The sequence below is a fragment of the Gopherus evgoodei genome, unplaced genomic scaffold, assembly GCF_007399415.2.
Source record: "Gopherus evgoodei ecotype Sinaloan lineage unplaced genomic scaffold, rGopEvg1_v1.p scaffold_106_arrow_ctg1, whole genome shotgun sequence".
NCBI classification, from domain to species: Eukaryota; Metazoa; Chordata; order Testudines; family Testudinidae; genus Gopherus; species Gopherus evgoodei.
The window spans coordinates 22695-46620 of NW_022059769.1; the positions used below are offsets into that span (position 1 = coordinate 22695).

The window sequence follows — 23926 nt, forward strand, 5'->3', positions numbered from 1 at the left end:
AGTGCGGTATGCGGAAGTGCGGGGCTGGCGCCGGAGCGGGGTGCTATGGATCTCGGGCGGGGAGCCGGGCCGGGGCTGTGGCGCTGCGGGCGGCGGCTGCTCTGGGCCGCCTCCCTGCTCTGCGTCCTGCTGGACCTGCAGCTCCCAGGTAACCATGGCAACGCGCCGGAAGTCCCCCCTCCCCCCGCGTGCGGGGCCCCCTCCTGCGCGGCTAGCCCCGCCCCTTTCGCCGTTGGCCCCGCCCCCTCCCCTCAGGGCCAGCCCCTCGCGCGCTCCCGTCTGACTCCGCCCCCTGGGCCGCTCCTAGCCCCGCCCCCACCTGGACACAACCCCTGCCTTGGCCCCGCCCCGTCCCTGATGGCCCCGCCCCCTGGACCTCGTCTAACCCCGCCCTTCCCTGCTGGCCCCGCCCCACCTGGATGACCACCTTCCGACTTGGCCCCGCCCCCTGGGCTGCGCTTAGCCCCGCCCCCTCCCTATTGGCCCCGCCCCCGGGCTGCGCTTAGCCCCGCCTCTTGGGCTGCGCCTAGCCCCGCCCCCTCCCTATTGGCCCGCCTCTTGGGCTGCGCCTAGCCCCGCCCCCTCCCTATTGGCCCCGCCTCTTGGGCTGCGCCTAGCCCCGCCCCCACCTGGACGACTGTCTGATGTCTTGACCCCGCCCTCTCTCTGCTGGCCCCGCCCCTCACCTGCTAGCTGTTCTTTAGCTCCTCCCCTGGCTCCTCCCACCTGCTTGTGCCCCCCCCGCAGAGAAGGGGAAGCAAGTGTGAAAAATCGGGGGGGGGGGCGATAGGCGCCTACGTAAGACAAGGCCCCCAATATGGGGACAGCTGGGCAGCCTAGGGACGCCACGGGAGGGGGCCCCCTTAATTGGCAGGGAATGGGCGGGGCCTGGAGAGTGGGGGTGGGGTGGGAGGGGGTCAGGAGAAAGAGGGTGGTGCTGGTGGGGCAGGAAAGTGGGGGTGGGGTGGGAGGGGGCAGGGGCTGGAGAGTGGGGGTGGTGCTGGTGGGGCAGGAAAGTGGGAGTGGGTTGTGTGTGGGGCAGGGTCAGGAAAGTGGGCTTGGGGTTGTGTGGGAGGGGGCTGGAGAGTGGGGGTGTGGCTGTGTGGGGCAGGAAAGTGGGGGGGTTGTGGGAGGGGGCAGGGGCTGGAGAGTGGGGGTGGTGCTGGTGGGGCAGGAAAGTGGGGGGGTTGTGGGAGGGGGCAGGGGCTGGAGAGTGTGGCTGGTGCTAGTGGGGAAGGTGAAAGGTCTGAAGACTGGGGATGGAGGGAGTGGGATTAGGAGAGTGGGGGTGTGGCTGGTGGGGAAGGGGCGTGGTCAGGAGAGTTGGGGAGGGGCAGGAGAGTGGGGGTGGGGTTGTGTGGGAGGGGGCGGGGGAAGAGTGAATGAGGTCAGGAAAACATGGAAAAGTGATGGGGTGGGAAGGTGGCTTCAGGGCAGGTAGCAAGGGGGCAAGGCCAGGAGAGTGGGGGCTAGTGTAGAAGGGGGCAATGGGGTGGGTCTGAGCAGGGCCAGGAGAGTGAGTGTGGGGCTGATAGAATGGGGGCCTGGCCAGGAGGGCGAGGGCGGGGCTGATAGAATGAGGGCGTGGCCAGGAGGGCGAGGGCGGGGCTGGTAGAATGGGGGCCTGGCCAGGAGGGCGAGGGCGGGGCTGGTAGAATGGGGGCCTGGCCAGGAGGGCGAGGGCAGGGCTGGTAGAATGGGGGCCTGGCCAGGAGGGCGAGGGCGGGGCTGATAGAATGGGGGCCTGGCCAGGAGGGCGAGGGAGGGGCTGATAGAATGGGGGCCTGGCCAGGAGGGCGAGGGAGGGGCTGATAGAATGGGGGCCTGGCCAGGAGGGCGAGGGCGGGGCTGATAGAATGGGGGCCTGGCCAGGAGGGCGAGGGTGAGGCTGATAGAAAGGGGGCCTGGCCATGAGAGTGAGTGTGGGGCTGATAGAATGGAGGCCTGGCCAGGAGGGCGAGGGCGGGGCTGATAGAATAGGGGCCTGGCCAGGAGGGCGAGGGCGGGGCTGGTAGAATGGGGGCCTGGCCAGGAGGGTGAGGGCGGGGCTGATAGAATGAGGGCGTGGCCAGGAGGGTGAGGGCGGGGCTGATAGAAAGGGGGCCTGGCCAGGAGGACGAGGGCGGGGCTGATAGAATGGGGGCCTGGCCAGGAGGGCGAGGGCGGGGCTGATAGAAAGGGGGCGTGGCCAGGAGGGCGAGGGCGGGGCTGATAGAATGGGGGCCTGGCCAGGAGGGCGAGGGCGGGGCTGATAGAATGGGGGCCTGGCCAGGAGAGTGAGGGCGGGGCTGATAGAATGGGGCGTGGCCAGGAGAGTGAGGGCGGGCTGATAGAAAGGGGGCGTGGCCAGGAGAGTGAGGGCGGGGCTGATAGAATGGGGCATGGCCAGGAGAGTGAGGGCGGGGCTGATAGGAAGGGGGCGTGGCCAGGACAGTGAGGGCGGGCTGATAGGAAGGGGGCGTGGTCAGGAGAGTGAGGGCGGGGCTGATAGAAAGGGGGCGTGGCCAGGAGAGTGAGGGCGGGGCTGATAGGAAGGGGGCGTGGCCAGGCTAGCAGGCAATGGACAATGCTGCTCCCTCGGGAAGGGGGGGAAGCTCCCGCACTGGAGGTTTCCAAAGGAGGCTGGGCTGGTTTAGACCCCCCAGATGCAGGATGTGGGGGGAGAGTGACGAGGTGCCCCTGTGGTTCTCTGACTACCAGAGCGGTGCGTAGATCGGGGTCAGGGAGACGGGGATTTCAGCGGGGCCCCAGTGACGTTGAGCCGCTTTGTCTGCTACAGGCTTGCTGGCCTCCGGGCAGGCCGAGATCGAGAACCACCTGGAAATGGGGCGCAAGCTGCTGGCGGCCGGACAGCTGGCCGAGGCGCTGTCTCACTACCACTCCGCCGTCGGTGAGTGCGCGCGGGCGTGGGGTGGCGCCGGCTGGCCAGGGAGCACGGTGGCTGCCAGCTCCTCCGCGCTCCCTGCTGTGGCAGAACAGTGGGGGTGCCCTGGGAACTCGGCGCCAGGGAGGGGCGTTTAAGGGGGACAGCTGTGGGGCAGGTACGTGAATGGGGCCTTGCGGTTGGCAGGAAGTGGCAGGCTGTGCAGGGAGAACAGACCGGGGGCGAGGCCAGGAGTTCAGTAACGTATTCTCTCTCCTGCAGAAGGTGACCACAAGAATTACCTCACCTATTACAAGCGCGCCACCATCTACCTGGCTATGGGCAAGTTCCGCTCGGCGCTGCCCGACCTGTCGAAGGCCATTGAGCTCAAGCCGGATTTCCTGGCCGTAAGTCCCACCTGCTCTTCCCGCTTCGGGCTCGCAGGGTTACTAGCTGACGGTCAGTTACTTTTGCTGCTCCCCTCCTGGGGGGACGTGTCCCTTCTGAACCGGGCAATGCTTGGCTGTCCAAGGCCGTTGTCTCAGCCCGCTCCCGGCTGCTGATCTGTTCCAGCCAGTGCTGGTCGGGAATTGCCTGATGGAGAATTTGTTTTGATCAGAAAAAGGCGATTTGTTCTCAGGACGGCACCCCTGGGTCAGGTCCCCGCTCCCGTAGCCCAGGCGAGTGGTATCTCTGAAGGACGACTGACGTACTTAACACCAAGTTAAGTCCCCTGGGAGGTCAGAGCGCTCAACTGGGGGGGTGGGAGACCCAGATTCGTAGATCCCAAGGCCGGAAAGGACCACTCTGAGCATCTCACCCAGGAGTAGGCTACCTATGGCACAGGTGCCGAAAGCGACATGTGACCTGATTTTCAGTGGCACTCACACTGCCCAGTTCCCTGTGCCATTTTTACAACTTTTAAATGTTTCCTTTTTTTTAAACCCTGTATTATTAATTTTTGCAAAAGGTATTGTTAACATTTCACTGACTTTTTTAAATTACTTGCTCCTACATTTAGTTTTTTAAGGTAGTTCACTTTGTTTCTAACAGCTTAGCCACCAAGTCCAATTATTGCCACACAGCTGCCTTAAGCTGTGCTGTCTTTACCTTGAGACTGTTTAAAAGGCAGTAAAACATTTGTTTCCATGGTTGCCCATGGATTTTTTTACCTTAAAAATTCCAGTGGAATACAGCAGACCTAAATCATCCTTTGTACAAAAACAAACAGACAAACCCCAAAAATATTTCACATAAGTCTTCAAAGTACCCTCCATTAAAACTTCAGAGCAACAAAGGTGTGGCGAGGAGGGGGAAGAGGTGGAAAGAAACCAATCAAGCCTGTTAGGTCAGTTTAAAGTACAGGCTACCAGCAGCAATTTAAGTAAACTGAGGGAGAGGAGGAGGAAAGAAAGAAAAAAGGATATAGGTAGCTCTGAACCAAGAGTAGGCTCCCCGGGTTGAAACAGCTGGGAACCCCCACCCCCAGGTTCTCCTCCTGGCTCTGAGAGAAGAGTGGGAGTTGTTACGTGCTCCTGCAAACCCTGCCATTTTTCACTTTGAAACCTTTTTTTTTTTTTCCTCCACTCCCCCAGGACTAAGTCCCAGCTCCTGTCTCTAAAGGTGTCTGTTAACTCCGCTTCTGACTCTAAACCCTGGTGTGCCAAATCATCTTTAACCACCCTAACTAATTTACAACCCTTCGGCAGCCCCTGCTGAAACAGCACCAAACTTGAAAGATTCCTGGCAGCTTCTCATACTGCTGCCCTTACTTCAACCCTCTCACAAGTGGACTGCAGTGCCTCCTTTCCCTGGAAGGCATCCAGTCCCCACGGGCAGGGACCTTCTTCCACTACCCATGTACCAAAGGGGGGTGGGCTCCTCAGCCACCCCCCATCCCTCTGGGTCCCCCAACACTTCCCCCAGTTCCTTTTGAATCTCATCCCAGGCTGACCCCTGCACCTGGAATGGGCCCTGGTTCTTCCTTATCCAAAAAATCCTTTACCCTGGCTTGCCAGAACCTGCAACTACCATCACAAGAGTTCGCTATGCCCCCTCCAAGCAGCTGTGCGGACTGTTGGGGAGGGGGACTTACAGGCTGCCACTCACCTATCCGATATGATGCATCCAAGTCACGGCACCAAGATGTTAGGGGGCTTATTTCTTCACCCTCCTACTTCCCTGGTCCTTCTCGCATGAACAGAGAGCAACAGTACCCAAAGGCGCAAACAATTTCATGTTTATTGGGGTAAACTTTTAGCAAGCATAATTTTAGTTTTCTTCCTTAGTGCCCCCTTCCCAGCTCTGACACCACAGAGCCTTGCCTGTGTCCCTGTTCCTATCCCCTGTTCCCATTTCCCCCTTTAGCAAAACATGATCCCAATTCCCAGTCCCTGTTCCCATTCCCCCCACACACTTTCTGATTAACTGCAGACTATATAGTAAAACCTGAGTTTTGCTTAGCTATTTCTTAACCAATCATTTACTGAAATTTAACTAACCAATTCTAATATACTGTAACATGGTTATTTAACCAATTATATCCCACCACCTATATTGGTTTACAGCCAACAAAATTAATTATACAGCAGCCAGAAACAATCACAGAACCAAACAGAGACCATGCAAATAAACATGCAAAACAATACAGAAGTGAGGATTTCACAGCTACACCTACACAGACATAAGGGTTCTCCAGCTGTGGCTATTGATAAGTGAGTTCTTGCCAGACAGGATGCTATCAAACTACGTTTCCTTTTACGTCTTCTAGGCTCTTCCCTTTCTCTGGAGGTGATGGGAATATCAGGACAGGATTGTATTCCTAATAGCCCAATAGCACCTTATTTCAATGGGACTAGTTTGGAATGTGAGGATGTGACCAGACACTTCCCAGCGTATGGGGGTCTAACTGCATCCTGGCTAAAGGGCTTACCCTGTCACAGTGAGAAAAGGCCATTACACAGACAGTGATCTTTGAGTCTTTTTTTTATACCTCTATAACTAGCTAAGTAATAAAAATACATCTAAATTCTTAAAGGATAGGCCTTTGCGGACAGGCCTGAATATCTATATCCTAACACCCGTGTCCTGGCCACCGCTCTGTGGGGGGGCTCTGCATTTTAATTTCATTTTAAATGAAGTTTCTTAAACACTTTAAAAATCTTATTTAGTCTTACATGCAACAATAGTTTAGTTCTATATTCCAGACTTATAGAAAGAGACCTTCTAAAAATGTTAAAATGTATGACTGGCACGCCAAACCTTAAATTAGAGTGAATAAATGAAGACTCAACACACCGCTTCTGAAAGGCTGCCGACCCCTGATCTAGCCTGTGTAATAAACACCAGAGACCTTCCCCAAAATATCTCCAGCTGGAGGCAGGATACCAGCAGCGACGGTCGCCGAATACAGAGAGAACGTTACCTACTCAAGATTCCCCTCTCGAACCCCTGAGCCAAAAACCATGCAGATCGGGGACTCGAACCCAAGTCTCCCGTGCGATAGCGCTAACCACTAGGCATTGGCTGTCATGGGCATTCTGTCTGTCTGTCTGCCTGAGCTCAAACACAGCTGTTCAGAATGATTCCCGGCCAGCACGGAGCTGCCAAAACTGATTCAGAACCGGTTCGGCTGGATGCGTGTTGACATAAACGTGTAATTAGCCCAGCCAGGCCCAGCCTCTTTCGATTCCTCACTTCAGGGCTGCCCAGAGGGGGAAGCAAGTGGGGCAATTTGCCCCAGGCCCTGCAGGGGCCCCCATGAGAATATAGTATTCTATAGTATTGCAACTTTTTTTTTATGGAAGGAGCCCCCGAAGTTGCTTTGCCCTAGGCCCCCTGAATCCTCTGGGTGGCCCTGCCTCAGTTTCCCTCTCTGGGGCTAATGACACTCCCTGCCTGGGGTTAACTAGGGTCTGTGAACTGCTTTGGTATGCTGGAGGTGCAACAGGGGGAGCCAGCTAAAACCCTGAAAATCCAGCTGTGTATTTTTCTTCTCCCTAAATATGTTTTGTTTGTTTTTTTTTAATGGCCAGAGTTTTCAAGGTACCTAAGGGAGATGCCACTGAAAGCAGGTTGTGATTTGCAAAAGATCCTGCTTGAGGTAGTGTGGGCTAGTCTAGAGACCCGGATTCTGTTCCCAGACTGGTGACCCTGGGCAAATCACTTTGCCTCAGTTTGCCCATCCGTCAGGCGGGGCTAATGGATTCCCCATCACTGACCCTTTAAAAATGGGATGTTTTCCTGAACGGATTCCTCTTTGAAGCAGAGCAGGCCTTAGAGGGGATGTCGAGGCTGCGATAAAAACCTCACAGCCCTGAGTCTCAGGCCCAGGGCAATCGATTTGGGCTAAAAGTTGCCGGGCAGACATGCAGGATCTGAGAGCCAGGACTCCAGCTAACCCCAAGTGTCCACACTCCAGTTTTTAACCCCGCGAGCCCGATTCAGCCAACCTGGGCTGCGCCGTGGGGCACTGATTGCAGCGTACCGGACCCTGGGAGGAAATGGCTGATTCTGATTTTAAAAGTCACTTCAGCCAGATTTGGGGGGAGGGGGTTTGAAGGTAAGAATGCCCCTAAAAATCTAGCGGGGGGAGTTTCTCAATCTGGGGGTTGTGAGGTTATTACAGGGAGGCTGCAAGTTGCCGGGCCTTCCGGCAGCCAGCCACATGCGGGGTTGACCGCCCGACCCCTTCTGAGCTGGGTGATCGGAGAGAAGCAGCTGCTGGCTGAGCGCCCAGCACCGAAGGCAGCACCGCCCCCCAGCAGCAGCGCAGAAGTAAGGGTGGCCTGGTATGCAGGGGGGAGGGGGAGTCTTCAGAGCCTGAAATATTTTCCAAGTGGGTCCCAGCCAAAAAAAAAAAAAAAATTTGAGAACCGCCGTGCCTCAGTTTCCCCGATCTGTCAAACAGGGATAATGATGCTGACTCTCCTCTGGCACGGGTGCTGAGCTCCATAGATGAAAGGCGCTAGGTCCGAAATGTTAAGATAGCCTTGACTTTCCCGTGCCACGTAGGCTCCTCCCTCGGATGCTTTAGCAAACGTCCCCCCGGGAACCGAACGTGGCACATCCGTGGTAGTGGCCGTTAAGGCCCCGATTCGGCGAGGCGCCGGAGCACAACCCACCGGGTTTAAGCATTAAGAACTTTGCCTCGATCGAGGGTGCCGGTTTGAATCTGCCGTTGCCGGAGTCTCTCACCCTAGGAATCTGTTCTCACTCTCCCTCCTCCCCAGGCCAGGCTGCAGAGGGGCAACATCCTCCTGAAGCAGGGCAACACGGAGCAGGCCAAGCAGGACTTCGAAGCCGTGGTGAGTGCCGCGAGAAGGGACCCCCTCGTGAGAGGCGTGGGAATGGAACCTCTGTCCCCAAAGGGCACTGGCCGGGGGACCTCCTCCCTTTGCCGGAGGGCCCCCTCTGGGCCTCTGCCAATCCTTATTGGTTTTTTTCTCCCCCTTCACGCCCCCCGCAGCTGCAGAGCGATCCCGGCCACAAGGAGGCTCAGACCCAGCTAGCCAGGCTCACCGAGCTGGAAGTGACCATGCAGGAGGCCCGGGCAGCCTATCAGAGGACAGACTACGCGGGAGCCATCGGCATCCTGGGGCGAGCCGTCGAGGTGTGTGCCGGGAGAGGGGGCTGCCCCGCTCTGCGGGGATCGCGCCGTCTGGGAGCTGGGGAGAGGGGGCGCTGCCGGCCTGAGCTGTTCAGAGGTGCCTTGACCCCCGCACGGGTCATTCTTCTCGGCACCTGTAGGGTCCCAGCTGGGACTACATCTCCCATGATGCACCATGGCCACAGACTCCCAGGATGCATCCCCTCACCCTCCGAGAGCCCTGGGAGTCTGGTCCGAACTACATCTCCCATGGTACACGGCGCTCGTGGGGAGGGAAAGGGGGGCATGATGGGAGTCCCTGGCTGTGGTGCATCATGGGAGATGCGGTCCAGCCGGGAAGCCCGGCCCATTGCAGAGAATGGGGAGATGAGGCGCCCGACATACAGTTCCCATGGGGCAATGCGGTAGCATTTCCAAACGCAACCCCCCTGGGAGTTTGGGGCGGTGGAGGACCAGCCCGGGCCGACTGGGCAGAAAAGTTGGGGGAGTATCGGGGGTTGGGCTTGGAAGTATGAATGTGAAACCATAGAGCATTATGGTCCCCCTGCCTCCTCCTTAAACAGCCAGGGGGATCTGGAACAAAGGGGCTGGCAGTGGGTCCCCCTGAACCCGGCCCCAGGCCCTGCCTCAGTTTCCCCTCTCTGGTGGAAGGACACCATAAAGCCCCCTTTCCCAGTGGTGCCCTCAGGCCAGGCAGGGGCCAGCCCCTCTCACCTTTCCCCTTTGCTCTCTTGGCCGCAGATCTCCCCGTGGAACCCCGATGCCAAGGAGCTGCGTGCCGAGTGCCACCTCCTGCTGGGTGACTACGGCCAGGCCATCCTGGACCTGAAACCCACCACCAAGCTCCGTGCTGACAACCGGGCGGCCTTCCTTAAGCTCAGCCAGCTCTACTACGGCCTGGGGGAGCACGAGGAGGCCCTGGCGTGAGTTGGGGGGGCACGAGGCGGCGTGGGATGTCTGGGGGCGGGTACGAGGAACCTCCCCCACTAGGCCATCTTGAAACCCTGCCCCGGAGGAAACAGGCTTTGGCTCTGAGCCCCGCCCGGATGCGCCAGGATCTTGGGGGGATCTTGGGGGACCCCCGCGTCTCCCAGCCACCTGCCCCACCTGTCCCCGGTCTCCCCTCCCCAGGCAGGTGCGTGAATGTCTCAAGCTGGACCAGGACGACAAGGCTTGCTTCGCCCACTACAAGCAGGTCAAGAAGCTCTCCAAGCAGCTAGAGTCGGCCGAGGAGCATGTCCGAGCGCAGAGGTGATGGCCCGGCCCACCCGTTTACCATAAAGCCGAGGGCCGTGAGAGACGGGGTGTGGCAGTAGGGGGTGCCTTGAAATCCCGCCACCCCTCCGCTGCATCTCCGGGAGCAGCCCCTGGATTGGAGGGGCTGAGATGCAGCTGCTTCTGGGGTGGGACGCGGGGGCTGGTTATACAGGGACCCCTCGTCCAGCGCTGAGATGTGGCCAGCTCTGGAGTGGGACACAGGGGCCGTTTATACAGGGACCACCTCGCCCAGCTCTGAGATGCGGTCACATCTGGGGTGGGACATGGGAGCTGTTTATACAGGGACCCCTCGCCCAGCTCTGACATGCGGCCGGCTCTGATGTGGGATGTGGTGGGCTGTTTATACTGGGACCCCTCACCCAGCTCTGAGTTGCAGCCAGCTCTGGGCTGGGATGTGGTGGGCTGTTTATACTTGGACCCCTCACCCAGCTCTGAGATGCAGCCAGCTTTGGGGTGGGACATGGGCGCTGTTTATACTGGGACCCCTCACCCGGCGCTGAGATGCGACCACCTCTGGGGTGGGACATGGGCGAAGTTTATACTGGGACCCCTCACCCGGCACTGAGATGCGGCCACCTCTGGGGTGGAGCACAGGGAGCTGTTTATACAGGAATCCTGGGGGCAGGCAGGTATTCTGGGATCTCTTCCTCTGACCCTTTCCCCTGGAAGCCCCCCCCCGCCCCAGCTCTAGACCTGGCATGTTCTGGGTGCTCCGTTCCCCTCCCCGCCCCCCTGCCCGCTCGAGCCCCGCTGGCGGGTGACCCATGCCGTTCCTGGGGCCAGGTACGAGGAAGCCATCGACAAGTACAAAGCGGCCATGAAGACAGAGCCACACGTGGAGGTTTATGTCGTCAAGGCCAAGGCGCGCATCTGTCACTGCCTGTCCAAGGTGAGCCCGGCCTCGCGCCCGTGTCCGCCCCGCGTGGTGCAGAGAGAGCCTGTGGGAGCGCCCCCCGGGGGTGGGAGACACAAACAGCGGGGTTGGGACGGCTGTTTGGGCGCAGATGCCTCGCCTAGTGCTGAGATGCAGCCACCTCTTGGGTGCAGTGCTGGGGCTGTGTATACGGGAACCCCTCGCCCGGTGCTGAGATACAGCCACCTCTGGGGTGGGGCGCGGGAGCTGTGTATTCATGGATTCCTAGCCCGGTGCTGAGATGCAGCCACCTCTGGGATGGGGCACGGGGGCTGTGTACACGGGGACCGCTTGCCCGGTGCTGAGATGCAGCTACCTGTGGGGTGGGGTGCGGGGGGGTATGTATTCATAGATTCCTTGCCCAGTGCTGAGATGCGGCCACCTCTGGGGTGGGGCGCAGGGGCTGTGTATATGGGGACCCCTCGCCCAGCGCTGAGATGCAGCCAGCTCTGGGGTGGGACACAGGGGCTGTGTATTCATGGATTCCTTGCCCGGCGCTCAGATGCAGCCACCTCTGGGGTGGGGCGCAGGGGCTGTGTATACACGGATTCTTTGCCCAGTGCTGAGATGCGGCCACCTCTGAGGTGGGGCGCGGGGGCTGTGTATTCATGGATTCCTTGCTCGGCGCTAGCGGCCACCTCTGGGGTAGGGTGCGGGGGCTGTGTATTCATGGATTCCTCGCCGGCGCTGACATGCAGCCACCTCTGGGGTGAGGCGCGGGGAGTGTGTATACCCGGATTCCTTGCCCGGCGCTGAGATGCAGCCACCTCTGGGGTGGGGCATGGGGGCTGTGTATTCATGGATTCCTCACCGGCGCTGAGATGCAGCCACCTCTGGGGTGGGGCACGGGGGGTGTTTATACATGGATTCCTCACCCGGCGCTGAGATGCGGCCACCTCTGGGGTGGGGCATGGGGGCTTTGTATTCATGGATTCCTCACCCGGCACTGAGATGCGGCCACCTCTGGGGTGGGGCGCGGGGGGTGTTTATACACAGACTCCTCACCACATTTCCTAGATTTCGTAGGGTTTAAGGCCAGAAGGGCCCATTCGCTGTAGCCGGGTCTCCTAGCCGTGGGCTGTTCCGTTCCCCCTGTGCAGAGCGCGAAGCATTTCGCTCCTCGGCAGGACCCAGCTGGTGTGCGCCCCGTGCCGAGCCGAGGCCCCTGTCGCAGCAGGGAATTGAGCGGGGAGATCCGCCCCACATCACCTGCCCCCTTGGGTCCCTTCCGATCTGACCCGGGGCGGGGGAGAAATCCTTCCTGCTCCCCAACCTGGTGATCGCTTGGATCCTGAGCTTGTGGGCACGAGCCTGCCAGCCGGGCACCGAGAAAGAGGGTTCTGTGGCCCACCCTGTCCGGGGTCCCGTCTCCAGCTGCGGCTGGTCCCCAACTCTTCCGAGGAAGGCAGAGAAACCTCCCAATATCACTGGTCAGGGGAAAAAATCCTTCCTGACCCGACAGGCGCCCGCCTGAGGCCCTGAAGCATGAGACTGGATTGTAAATCACAGCAAGTCCGGGCCCCCGAAGCTCCGTCTCCCCGTCTCTCTGCTTCCTTTCGGGGGCCCTTCCTACTGGCGTCGCCTCTGCCACGTGCACACGGCGCAGGGCCCGTCCCCTCCAGCAGCCGGGACGCGGACACACACACAGCAGGGCTCGTCCCCCCCAGCAAGGGGCGGCAGGGACACAAATACACACACACACACACACACGGCGCGGGGCCCGTCCCCTCCAGCAGCCAGGACACGGACACACACACAGCAGGGCTCGTCCCTCCCAGCAAGGGGCGGCAGGGACATGAACACACACACACACACACACACGGCGCAGGGCCCGTCCCCTCCAGCAGCCGGGACACGGACACACACACAGCAGGGCTCGTCCCCCCCCAGCAAGGGGCGGCAGGGACACGAACACACACACACACACACACGGCGCGGGGCCCGTCCCCTCCAGCAGCCAGGACACGGACACACACACAGCAGGGCTCGTCCCCCCCAGCAAGGGGCGGCAGGGACACGAACACACACACACACACACACACACGGCGTAGGGCCCGTCCCCTCCAGCAGCCGGGACACGGACACACACACAGCAGGGCTCGTCCCTCCCAGCAAGGGGCGGCAGGGACATGAACACACACACACACACACGGCGCGGGGCCCGTCCCCTCCAGCAGCCAGGACACGGACACACACACAGCCGGGCTCGTCCCCCCCAGCAAGGGGCGGCAGGGACACGAATACACAAACACACACACACACACACACACACACACTCACGACGCAGGGCCCGTCCCCTCCAGCAGCCAGGACACGGACACACACACACAGCAGGGCTCGTCCCCCCCAGCAAGGGGCGGCAGGGACACGAACACACACACACACACACACACACGGCGCAGGGCCCGTCCCCTCCAGCAGCCGGGACACAGACACACACACAGCAGGGCTCGTCCCCCCCAGCAAGGGGCGGCAGGGACACGAATACACACACACACACGGCGCAGGGCTCGTCCCCCCCCAGCAAGGGGCGGCAGGGACACGAACACACACACACGGCGCAGGGCCCATCCCCTCCAGCAGGAGGCGGCAGGGACACACACACACACACACACAGAGCAGGGCTCATTCCCTTCAGCAGGGGGCAGCAATCACACACACACACACACACACACACACACACACACATAGAGCAAGGCCTGTCCCCCATAGCAAGGGACACACACACACCCAGAGCAGGACCCATCCCCCCCAGCAGGACACATCCACACACACACCCACAGAGCAAGGCCCGTCCCCTCCAGCAGGGGGCTACAGACGTGCGCGTGCACACACACAGACACACACACACACAGCAGGGCCCGTCCCCCCTCAGCAGGACACCCCCCCACCCCACCCCACACAGAGAGCAAGGCCCGTCCCCCCCCAGCAGGGGGCAGCAATCACACACACACACAGTGCAGGGCCAATCCCCTCCAGAAGGGGGCGGCAGGCGCACGCATGCACACACACACACACACACACACAGAGCAGGGCCCGTCCCTCCCAGCAGTGGGCAGCAGGGGACGCGCACACACACACGGACACAAACACACAGCAGGGCCCAGCCCCTCCAGCAGGGGGCGGCAGATAAACGCGCACACACACACACACACACACAGGGCAAGGCCAGTCCCCTCCAGCAGGCGGCGGAAGACGCGCGTGCACACACACACTGCAGGGCCAGTCCCCTCCAGCAGGGGGCTGCAGGTGTGCGCATGCACACACACACACACACGCACAGAGCAGGGCCCGTCCCCCCAGCAGGGGGCGGCAGATACACACACACACGGAGCAGGGCCCATCCCCCCAGCAGGACACACACACACACATGGAGCAGGGCCCATCCCCCCAGCAGGACACACACACACACACACACACGGAGCAGGGCCCATCCCCCCAGCAGGACATACACACACACACACGCACAGAGCAGGGCCCATCCCCCCAGCAGGACTCACACACACACACACGCACAGAGCAGGGCCCGTCCCCCCAGCAGGGGGCGGCAGATACACACACACACACACACACACACACACACACACACACGGAGCAGGGCCCATCCCCCCAGCAGGGGCAGCACACGCACACACACACACACACACACACACACACAGAGCAGGGCCTGTCCCCCCCAGCAGGGGGCAGCGCGCGCACACACACACACACACACACACAGAGCAGGGCCCATCCCCCCAGCAGGGGGCAGCGCAGACACACACACACACACACACACACCAGGGCCCGTCCCCCCCAGCAGGGACACACACACACACACACACACACACACACACACAGAGCAGGGCCTGTCCCCCCCAACGGGGGTCAGCGCGCGCACACACACACACACACACACACAGCAGGGCCCGTCCCCCCCAGCAGGGGACAGCACGCACACACACACACGCACAAAGCAGGGCCCGTCCCCCCAGCAGGGGGCGGCAGATACACACACACACACACACACACACACACACACACACACGGAGCAGGGCCTGTCCCCCCCCAGCAGGGGGTGTCAGGGACACACACACACACACAGAGCAGGGCCAGTCCCCCCCAGCAGGGGGCAGCGCGCGCGCACACACACGCACAGAGCAGGGCCCGTCCCCCCAGCAGGGGGCACACGCGCACATGCACACACACACATATATACACACACAGACAGAGCAGAGCTCTTCCCCCCTAGAAGGACACCTACCCACCCACCCACACAGCAGGGCCAGTCCCCTTCAGCAGGGGGCAGCACGCACACACACACACACACACACACACACACAGAGCAGGGCCCGTCCCCCCAGCAGGGGGCACACGCGCACATGCACACACACACATATATACACACACAGACAGAGCAGAGCTCTTCCCCCCTAGAAGGACACCTACCCACCCACCCACACAGCAGGGCCAGTCCCCTTCAGCAGGGGGCAGCACGCACACACACACACACACACACAGAGCAGGGCCCGTCCCCCCAGCAGGGGCAGCACACGCAAACACACACACACACACACAGAGCAGGTCCCGTCCCCCCAGCAGCGGGCAGCGCGTGCGCGCACACACACACACACACACACACAGCAGGGCCCGTCCCCCCCAGCAGGGGGTGTTAGGGACACACACACACACACACACACACAGCAGGGCCCGTCCCCCCCAGCAGGGGGTGTTAGGGACGGACACACACACACACAGCAGGGCCCGTCCCCTCCAGCAGGGGGTGTCAGGGACACACACACACACACAGCAGGGCCCGTCCCCCCAGTAGGGGGTGTCAGGGACACACACACACACAGAGCAGGGCCCGTCCCCCCAGCAGGGGGCAGCGCGCGCACACACACGCACACACACACAGACACACACACACAGAGCAGGGCCCGTCCCCCCCAGCAGGGGGCAGCGCACGCGCACACACACACGCACAGAGCAGGGCCCGTCCCCCCCAGCAGGGGCAGCGCGCACACACACACACACACACACACACACACAGAGCAGGGCCCGTCCCCCCAGCAGGGGGTGTCAGGGACACACACACACACACAGAGCAGGGCCCGTCCCCCCAGCAGGGGGTGTCAGGGACACACACACACACACACACAGAGCAGGGCCCATCCCCCCAGCAGGGGGCAGACACACACACACACGCACACACGCACACACACACAGAGCAGGGCCCGTCCCCCCAGCAGGGGGCAGAGCGGGACCGGCCCAGCGCCTGCACCCCCCACCTGCGCTCTCTGTATTGGGGCTTTCAGAAGGTCTGTGACTGGCCTTGGCGCTAAGCGCTGCCCCCTGCTGGCGGCCCGTGGGCACTGCGGTGGTTACGGGGGTCGTGGCAATCGGGGAGAAGGGGCAGAGCCCAGCACCGAGTGCTTGTGCATCCTCCCCCAAAGCACAGGATCTGGGCCTGTCCTGCGCTCGTGGGGCCTGGCTCTGGATGCTCCTGTCCTGGGTTAGGGCTGGTCCAAAACGGGGGGTTCGTGTCCTGCCGAAAAATTCAACTTCGGGTAGAAAAATCAGTTTTTTTCCCCTCCTCCCCCCGGTTTCGGCACCTGAAATTGTTCTGGTTTTCCGACGGAAAATCCAAAATATTCTGGGAAAGGAGAGACCCTGCCTGCAGAAATACCCCCCAGTGGGCTCTCGGAGGGGAGAAATGTTGCTGGCCAATTATCCAGTAGCCCGATTTGTGGGAATCAGAACTCCGGGGTTCGATTTCTGGTGCTGCCGTGGACTCGCTGTGGGACCGACGGAGGTCGCCGAAGGCAGCGCGTTCAAAAGCCACCGCGAGCTTCAGCCCCCTGAAGTGACTCGATCAAAAGGCATTGCTTTTGAAAACGGTGCCTTGACGTTGCGTGCCTCAGTTTCCCTCAGTGAAAAGGGGAGAAATGACCCTTCCATGGGGCCGGGGAGGGAGGGCCTCCAAAGGCGGGCGAGGGGCTGGCGCAACGCAGCTCCGTCGGGGGGTTGGGTGCTGCCGGCGAAGCGAAATATCGGGACAAATTGGGTCTCGGGACACAGAACAACCATCGAAATATCAGGATGGTCATGATTTTATCGGGACGTCCAGTCACCCTCTGTCTCCCCCAGTGTGTGCCCCGTGTACGACCCCGACACCGCAGGGCAGCGGTCTCCATGCTGGGGGGGGGTCCCCAGAGGGCGAATGCAGCTGGATTAACACCCCCGGGGTGTGTCGATCTCCCACCCACCAGCGCGGGCCGACGGGAGAGAGGGCGGTTGTGGCAGGAATACATGGGGTGTGTCTGGGGGGCATGGGGCATGTCTGGGAGTGCTAATGGGTCACATCCCAGAGAGGATGGGGGGGACATGGCTCAGAGAGTGCGGGGCGTGGGTCTCGGGGCCGTGGGGGGGTGTCCTGGAGGTGGTGGGGGTGCATGTCTGGAGGTGGGCAGATGTACCCATCCCAGGCAGCATGGGGGGGTGGATCAGTGGGGCGTGGCGGAGATTGGAGTGCAATAATCTAGAGGGGTGGATCAGCCCCACGGCCGCAGCCTGACCCCCCTCTCCCCCCAACCCGACAGAGCAAACGGGCCCAGGAAGCCATCGACGTCTGCACGGAGGCTCACCAGCGGGACCCACGCAACGTCTTCGTCCTGCGGGACCGGGCCGAGGCCTATATCCTGAACGAGGACTTCCAGAGAGGTAGGGGGGCCCGGGCGTGGGGCCGAGCCAGAGCAGGCCTCTCCCCGTGGGGAACGTTCGGGGCCGGCTCGGGCGCGATCTCGCCCCGCCCTCGGGGAAGGAGCCCCCCCTGTGCTGGCAGGCAGTGCGGCCTAGTGGCTTGAGCGCTGCCCTGGGGGTCGGGACTCCCGGGCCAGGGCCAGGGGTGGGTCCGGGAGTCCGGACTCCTGGGTTTGATCCCAGCTCTGAGAGGGGGAGTGGGGTAGGGCCAGTGTGTGTGTCTGGGGTCAGTGGGGGCACGTCCGGGGGGGGGCGTGTCTGGGAACCAGTGAGGTGGGAGGGGCTGGGAGCCAGGACTCCTGGGTTCTAGCCAAGCTGGGGGAGGGGAGTGGTGTGGGGTATAGTGGGGGCGGGGCAGGGGGAGGGGCATATTTGTCTAAATTTTTGAGTGGAAAATCCCCTCCCCGCCCCAGAAAAAGGGGCAGAAATCGAGTCTGGACTAATTCCAGCTGAAAACTGGTACCTCCTGGGTGACGTTGTTCTGGGGCCGGGGTCCCCTTGTGAGACTGCATATCCCATGATGCTCTGCAGTCCTCCCTCTTGGAGACGGGAGGCATTGCCTTCTGGGAATTGTAGTTCGGGGTTCTTATGCCTGTGGGGTGCCTCCCACGACACCCCGCCCCCGATCTACTCCCCTCAAGGTGGAAAGTGGAGCTGTATTTGGGGGGGTCTCCGCCTTCCACGAGGCCCCTCCACCAGGGGCTCCCACAATGCACTTCTGCGGCTCAGCAGCGGGAGGAGAGACCCCGGTGCATCATGGGCGCGTCCCGCGGGTGCACTCCATCTCCCATGATGCACCGTGATGGCCCCTTTGGGAGAGGCGGCGCGGGAGGGCGCGCCGTCGCCGTGGTGCATCATGGGAGCTGTAGTTTCCCTGGGGAGAACCAGGCACCCGAATGCCCGTGGCCGGCAAGCGGCAGCGATGGCTCCGGGCCAGTCCCTGGGCGCAGGCAGCCGGGCACGGCGTGAGGCAGCTCTGCTTGCTTCGCAGCGGTGGAGGATTACCAGGAGGCCAAGGAGTTGGACGGGGAAAACGAGCAGATCAAGGAAGGGCTGGAGCGAACCCAGAAGCTGCTGAAGCAGTCGAGGAAACGCGACTACTACAAGATCTTGGGGATCCGGAGGTGGGTGTCACTGACCAGGCCGGGATTCGAACTGGCGGCGTGGGGGGAATCTCCCCTCGCAGCGCGCAGTAGGGGGGCTATGACACACACTGCCCAACGGGAAGTCATTCCAGGACCCCCGGGGCCAGGATGAAGTGGGAAGCTTCAATGTCCAGCCATGGGTTCTGAGACCTTTGCTAGATCGGAGCCTGGATTCTGTGCCCCGGGGAGGCCCTTCTAGCCCAAGGGGGTCTCGAACCCGCAGCCCTCGCAGCTCCCCTGCCGTCCACCACGTTGACCTACAGCGGCTCCGGTTCCCCGTTCCCAGCCAATGGGAGCTGCGGGGGCGGGGCCTGAAGTACAGCAACACCCCCCCCCACACACACACACCCCGTGTCCCTGCTCCCCCACATTCCAGCCGCTTCCCGGAGCGGCGCGGGGGCAGGGTGGGCAGGAAGCCTTCCCCTGCCCCTGGGGCGCGCCGGGCCAGAGCCCACCCCCCGAGCCCCTTCTACAGTCGAACCCCCTGCCTGACCCCCTGCCACACCCCTCCTGCACCCCAGTCCCCTGCCCTGAGCCCCCTGCTGCTCCTTGCACCCCTCCTGCACCCCAGCCCACTGCCCTGAGCCCCCTGCTGCACCCTGCACCCCTCCTGCACCCCAGCCCACTGCCCTGAGCCCCCTGCTGCACCCTGCACCCCTCCTGCACCCCAGCCCACTGCCCTGAGCCCCCTGCTGCACCCTGCACCCCTCCTGCACCCCAACCCACCACCCTGAGCCCTCTGCCGCAGCCCTCACCCTTCCTGCACCCTGCACCACAACTCCCTGCCCTGAGCCCCCGCCGCACCCCTCCTGCACCCCGACCCCCTGCCGTACCCGTCATCCCTCCTGCACCCCACACCCTTCCTGCAGCTCCTGGGGGCAGGGAGGGGATGGAGCTGGGGTGGGGATTTCGGGGAAGGGGTTGGAATGGGGGCAGGGGCGGGGCCTCGTGGAATGGGTGGAGTGGGGGCGGGGCCGAGGGCGGCATGGGGGGAGGTGTCAGTGAGGTGGCCCTCGTGGTCATTTGAGTTTGAGACCCCTGGTCTGGACTGGGATGAAGTCACCCCCCCCCCATACTCCCCCTGCTTCACCGTCTCGGTGTTCAACTAAACAGACTTGCAGGCTGGTTCTTGGGGGGGCTGGGGGGGCGTTCAGTCCTTTAATCACTCCTGGGGCCTCCTCTCCAGTTTGCCAGCGTCCTTCTGGAACTGGGGACCCCAGAGCTGGGCTCTCTGGCGGCCTGGCTAGTGTAGACAGGACCCCGGCTAGGCCCGACTGCCAGCGCGACCCCCCCGCCCCGAATCCACTCTCCTTTCCGCGTCCTTACTGTGCCTGTTGGCCCCCCCTCCAGGAACGCCAACAAGCAGGAGATCATCAAGGCCTACCGCAAGCTGGCCCAGCAATGGCACCCGGACAACTTCCAGTCCGAGGACGAGAAGAAGGAGGCGGAGAGGAAATTCATCGACATCGCGGCCGCCAAAGAGGTCCTGACGGACCCAGGTAGGGGCCTGGCCCGGGGGGGCGGTGGACCGTGCGGCCGAACTTGGGCAGAAGCAGTTGGTCACCCGGCCTTCAGCCAGGCCTGGGTGCCTGGCAGAAATTCTCTCTGCCCAGGCAACGGGCAGCAATGCCTAGTGGGTAGGTCCTAAACGTGACCCCCAAATCCCCGCCTTTCCCTTCCAGACATGAGGCAGAAGTTCGACTCCGGAGAGGACCCCTTGGACCCCGAGAACCAGCAAGGAGGGGGAGGACACCCACACCACTGGCCTTTCGAGTTCAACCCCTTCGGCTCTGGCAATTTCCACTTCAAATTCCACTTCAACTAGCGCGGGGTGGGGGGAAGAGCTCCGGACCGCGCGGCGAGGGGGAAACTGGGCCCGACGGGCTCCCCTGTAATGACTCCTGCCCGCACCCCGGAGCCGCCTCCCGCTCGTCGTGTCAACCGTTTCCTGCCACGTCTCTCTCCGGCCTGGGAACGGGGCCGGATCCAGGCGTTTGCTTTCCGCGGGAGAACGAGATCGTTTTGCCGCCTCGCTCGGGTGTGTCAAGAAGGCCCGCGAGCGTCGCTCTTTCTGTGCTGAATGTCTCGGAGAACTGATTCGATTCGCTCCGTCTGTGCATCGCGTCTTCGCAGCCTCTCCGCCCTGGAGCGGAGCGGGTTTAAATTCGCTTCCCGTTGGCGGTGCGTGATGGCTAACGCCCAACGCACACTTAGGAGAAAAGCGGTCGGTGTTAAAGGTTCGGCACGAGCGTTGACTGGACATTTTCCCCTCAAAAGGAGAATTATTTGCCCCGGGTGGGGGGTGTCTGCTTTGGAAAGTTACAGCTGTCGGTCGGAGAAACAAACAAATGCCTCAAAAATGACCAATTTTCTATTTGGCCTCATGGGAGGTGTCATGGGGGGGGACTCATTGCCTCCTAGGGGGTTGGCCTGCGTCTCCCATAGGGGTTCCCATAATGCACGCCTCCCCCTCCAGTACCGGCGGCAGTGGTGCATCATGGGAGATGTAGTCCAGCCAGGGGCTCCAGACCAGAAAGGGGGGGCATGAGGTGCACGAACTACATCTCCCACGAAGCTGCCAGCGCATCCCAGTCGAAAAATCGGGCGGCTTTTGAATTCTCGCCAGGAAATCGAAATTGTCCCGCAGGAAAATTTAAGACAAAACCGTTTTTTTTTTCAATTTCTTCATTTTTGTTGTGATTTCTCTCAGACCCCTCTTCCTTTTTTCCGAGCCCACCCCCGTCACGTCAGTGGGGGGCTGCAGGGCACGGGACCCACATAGCCGACCTCCAACGAACCCTGGGAAGCCGGCCTGGCATTTCTGCTCTGGGGGTGCTCAGAGTCCGGCCGGGGGGGGGAATATTTGCTAGATTATTTATTAGTATTTTTTTAATGAACTAAAAAAAGCCTCCCCCCTGCCCCCCAAGAAAATCATCTTTGCACAGTAACGAGCTCTGGCTGAAAACTCACCCCCACTCCAGGAAAATTCTCTGATCTATTTTTCACAGAAGAAATCAAATTTGTTTCTCCGTCTTGGCAACATCCCGCCCCGGCCTTCGTGTCACTAAAAAAGACGCCGCCTCCTTCCTGGCTCCCTTTTCCGGGTCCTTTCGGTGGCCTGAGCGGTTTTTTACTCCCTCGTTCTACAAGGACGCCGTTAATTTCTGTCCGGGCGGAGGGAAGCCCAAGTCGAACTTTTCTTCAGGGAATGATCGTTCCCTCCCTCCGTGCCGGTGGCTACCGCCCCCGCTGGCTGGTAGCCTCGCCGTCGCTGCCCCCCCCTTTTGCTATCTTATAGATACGATTTTTAACGTTGATTTATTTTCAGGACCGGGTGGCACCCTGGAATCATTGCACGGGCAAGGGGGTGGCCGCCGCCCCCCGAGCGTTGGGATTAAAATTTCTATGGCAAACAGGGGCCCAGTTTTCCTTTCCCTCTTGGGGCGCCAGCCCGCTCGAGCTGGGCTGGGAAGGAGGGGCGGAGGCTTTCGGGGGCCTGAAAGGGTTAACTGGGTTGGTAGCCTTAGTACCATCCGGGAGGGGGGGTCTTTTTTCTGAAAGTGGGGGGCGAGGTGTGATGCTGGTTGTGACTTTAGCTCGGCCTGGCCTGGGCCGGGGGGAGGGTAGATCTTTTAACTGCGAGGACTTTTCTCCCCACTGTGTGTTAGGCCTTGGAGTTAGTCATGGGCAAGAATTGGAATGAAACAAGCCCCCCCTCCGGCCCCCCAAGTAAGGGGTTAGAGGCCCTGACCAAGATCAGCTCCCCTGTTGTGCCCTTTGTCAGCTGGCAGGTCCAATCCAAGGGGGGGCCCTCCGGCGTTTAATGCAGGAGCAAAGGCGGGTTGAGCTTGAGTGGGGCCCGGGGCACAAAGAACATTTGGGCCCCCCCCCTCTGGCCAAGCCAGGAGCCCCACACTCTCCCCCTGCCCTGGGGGCTGGGTATGTGATCCGGAGGCAGCTCTCGGGCTCGTACCCAGAGGGGTGGGGGTGGAGGATCTGGGACGTCCTCCAGCTGCCTGGGCTCTACGGGGCAGCTCTTACCCTGGCCTGGGCAGGGGGGGTGGGACCACAGCCCCCCCTAATTGTACCCCGGTTCTGGCACTCTTACGAAAGGCTTCAAATTGGCCCCCGTGCGTTACTCATTCCCATGTGTGAACCTCTGGTGTGTGAGCTAAAAGACGCATCTGTTTTAGCCCAGGCTGGAGCAATGCCGTCAATGTGTCGCTGATCTGGGGGACCAGGAGTCCCCCCATGCCATCCCAGGTTATAATAGCCCCCCCATATTCACCAGCCACCCCCCAGCCTCCCCAGGAACCGCCTGGCCTTTGCGTTCAAAGAACATGTTTATTTTGTACAAAACAGGTGACGAGTCCGGCTCCGCACGGCCGCCTGGCCCCGGCTCCCCCCCAAACTCCAGACGGGCGGAGAAAGTCAGGGCGGCTTCGTGGCAGACTCCAGCCGCCCCCGCGCCGGCATCCTCCGGCCCGTCTGCCCGCGCCGGGTCGGCCCCGCCGGGCACGAGCAGGGAGGTGAACCCCCCCGGAGCTCCCCGCTGGAACCGAGGCGCCAAGCGTCCCCCACCGTTTTCCCAGCCCCCGCGGATTTTCAAGCCGGTGGAGAGAATGATCGACACCCCCCCACTCCAGCCCAGGAAACCTCCAACTGCATTCGGGAGCCGACTGGTCGCGGAGCCAGTCCCTCGAAATGCCAACGTCTCAGCGTTTCTGCCCCTTTTTAAAAAAAAAATCCCCCCCCCCCCAAAGCAGAACCAACCCCTTCCCCCGAACAGTTTTGTTTTCTGTGGCTCGGCCTTTTCCCATGGGGAAAAAAAAAATCTCATTGAAAAATTCCTGTTCACACGGGGATGCTCAGATCCACTCTCATGCTTCAGGGCTTCGCCCGCTTGTCTGTAGGGTCAGGAAGATTTCCGTCTCCCTCTGCCTCTCACCGGGTGCGTCTCGGTGGTTATTTTTTCCAGCTTTCTCTGATGCATCAGGGCTCAGCCACGACTGGAGATGAGACGCCGGCGGTGTGGGGCCAGGGACCCCTCTTTCTAATGGCCTGGCTGCTCCCATGGTCCGGGTCCAACCGATCCCCGGATTGGGGGTCAGGAAGGACTTTCCCGCCCCCCCAAGTCGGATTAGCAGGGACATTGTGTAGGGTTGTTTTTTTTGCCTTCTGCTCCAGCCCTGGGGTGCGTCTCACCTGCCGGGGTGGGGCCATCAACCGGCGTCTTCTGGCCTCCCGGGTTGTCGAACAATCCTGCCCCCATTCCAGGGCCGCAGGGGGTGGGAACGCGGTGACGCCGGCCGCCGAGTCCGGTGCAGGGTGGGAGTGGGGATCGGGGGGGGGGTGCAATGGGTCCCCCACCCCCCGGT

At 61.6% G+C, this 23926-nt stretch overlaps 2 protein-coding genes across 2 annotated transcripts; one reads left to right on the forward strand and one right to left on the reverse strand.

Moving 5' to 3' along the window:
* Positions 1–11: 11 nt before the first annotated feature.
* On the forward strand, positions 12–21961 carry LOC115639705 (dnaJ homolog subfamily C member 3-like). Its single transcript, XM_030542652.1, has 12 exons — positions 12–148; positions 2780–2890; positions 3146–3270; positions 8095–8169; positions 8331–8474; positions 9213–9394; positions 9603–9722; positions 10533–10638; positions 17244–17364; positions 18395–18527; positions 19899–20047; positions 20231–21961. Exons 1-12 carry the CDS (start codon positions 46–48, stop codon positions 20371–20373), a joined length of 1512 nt encoding a protein of 503 aa, XP_030398512.1. The 5' UTR covers positions 12–45; the 3' UTR covers positions 20374–21961.
* LOC115639706 lies at positions 10653–13280 on the reverse strand. Its single transcript, XM_030542653.1, has 2 exons — positions 11045–13280; positions 10653–10848 (listed from the first exon to the last, which is right to left on the reverse strand). Exon 1 carries the CDS (start codon positions 12791–12793, stop codon positions 11588–11590), a length of 1206 nt encoding a protein of 401 aa, XP_030398513.1. The 5' UTR covers positions 12794–13280; the 3' UTR covers positions 10653–10848; positions 11045–11587.
* Positions 21962–23926: the final 1965 nt, after the last annotated feature.

Coding starts and splice junctions, on each gene's coding strand:
- LOC115639705 (XM_030542652.1), top strand. CDS start 46: ATGGATCTCGGGCGGGGAGCCGGGCCGGGGCTGTGGCGCTGCGGGCGG. Junction 9,723..10,532: donor GAGCATGTCCGAGCGCAGAG/GTGATGGCCCGG, acceptor TCCTGGGGCCAG/GTACGAGGAAGCCATCGACA. Junction 18,528..19,898: donor AAGATCTTGGGGATCCGGAG/GTGGGTGTCACT, acceptor CCCCCCCTCCAG/GAACGCCAACAAGCAGGAGA.
- LOC115639706 (XM_030542653.1), bottom strand. CDS start 12,793: ATGTCCCTGCCGCCCCTTGCTGGGAGGGACGAGCCCTGCTGTGTGTGT.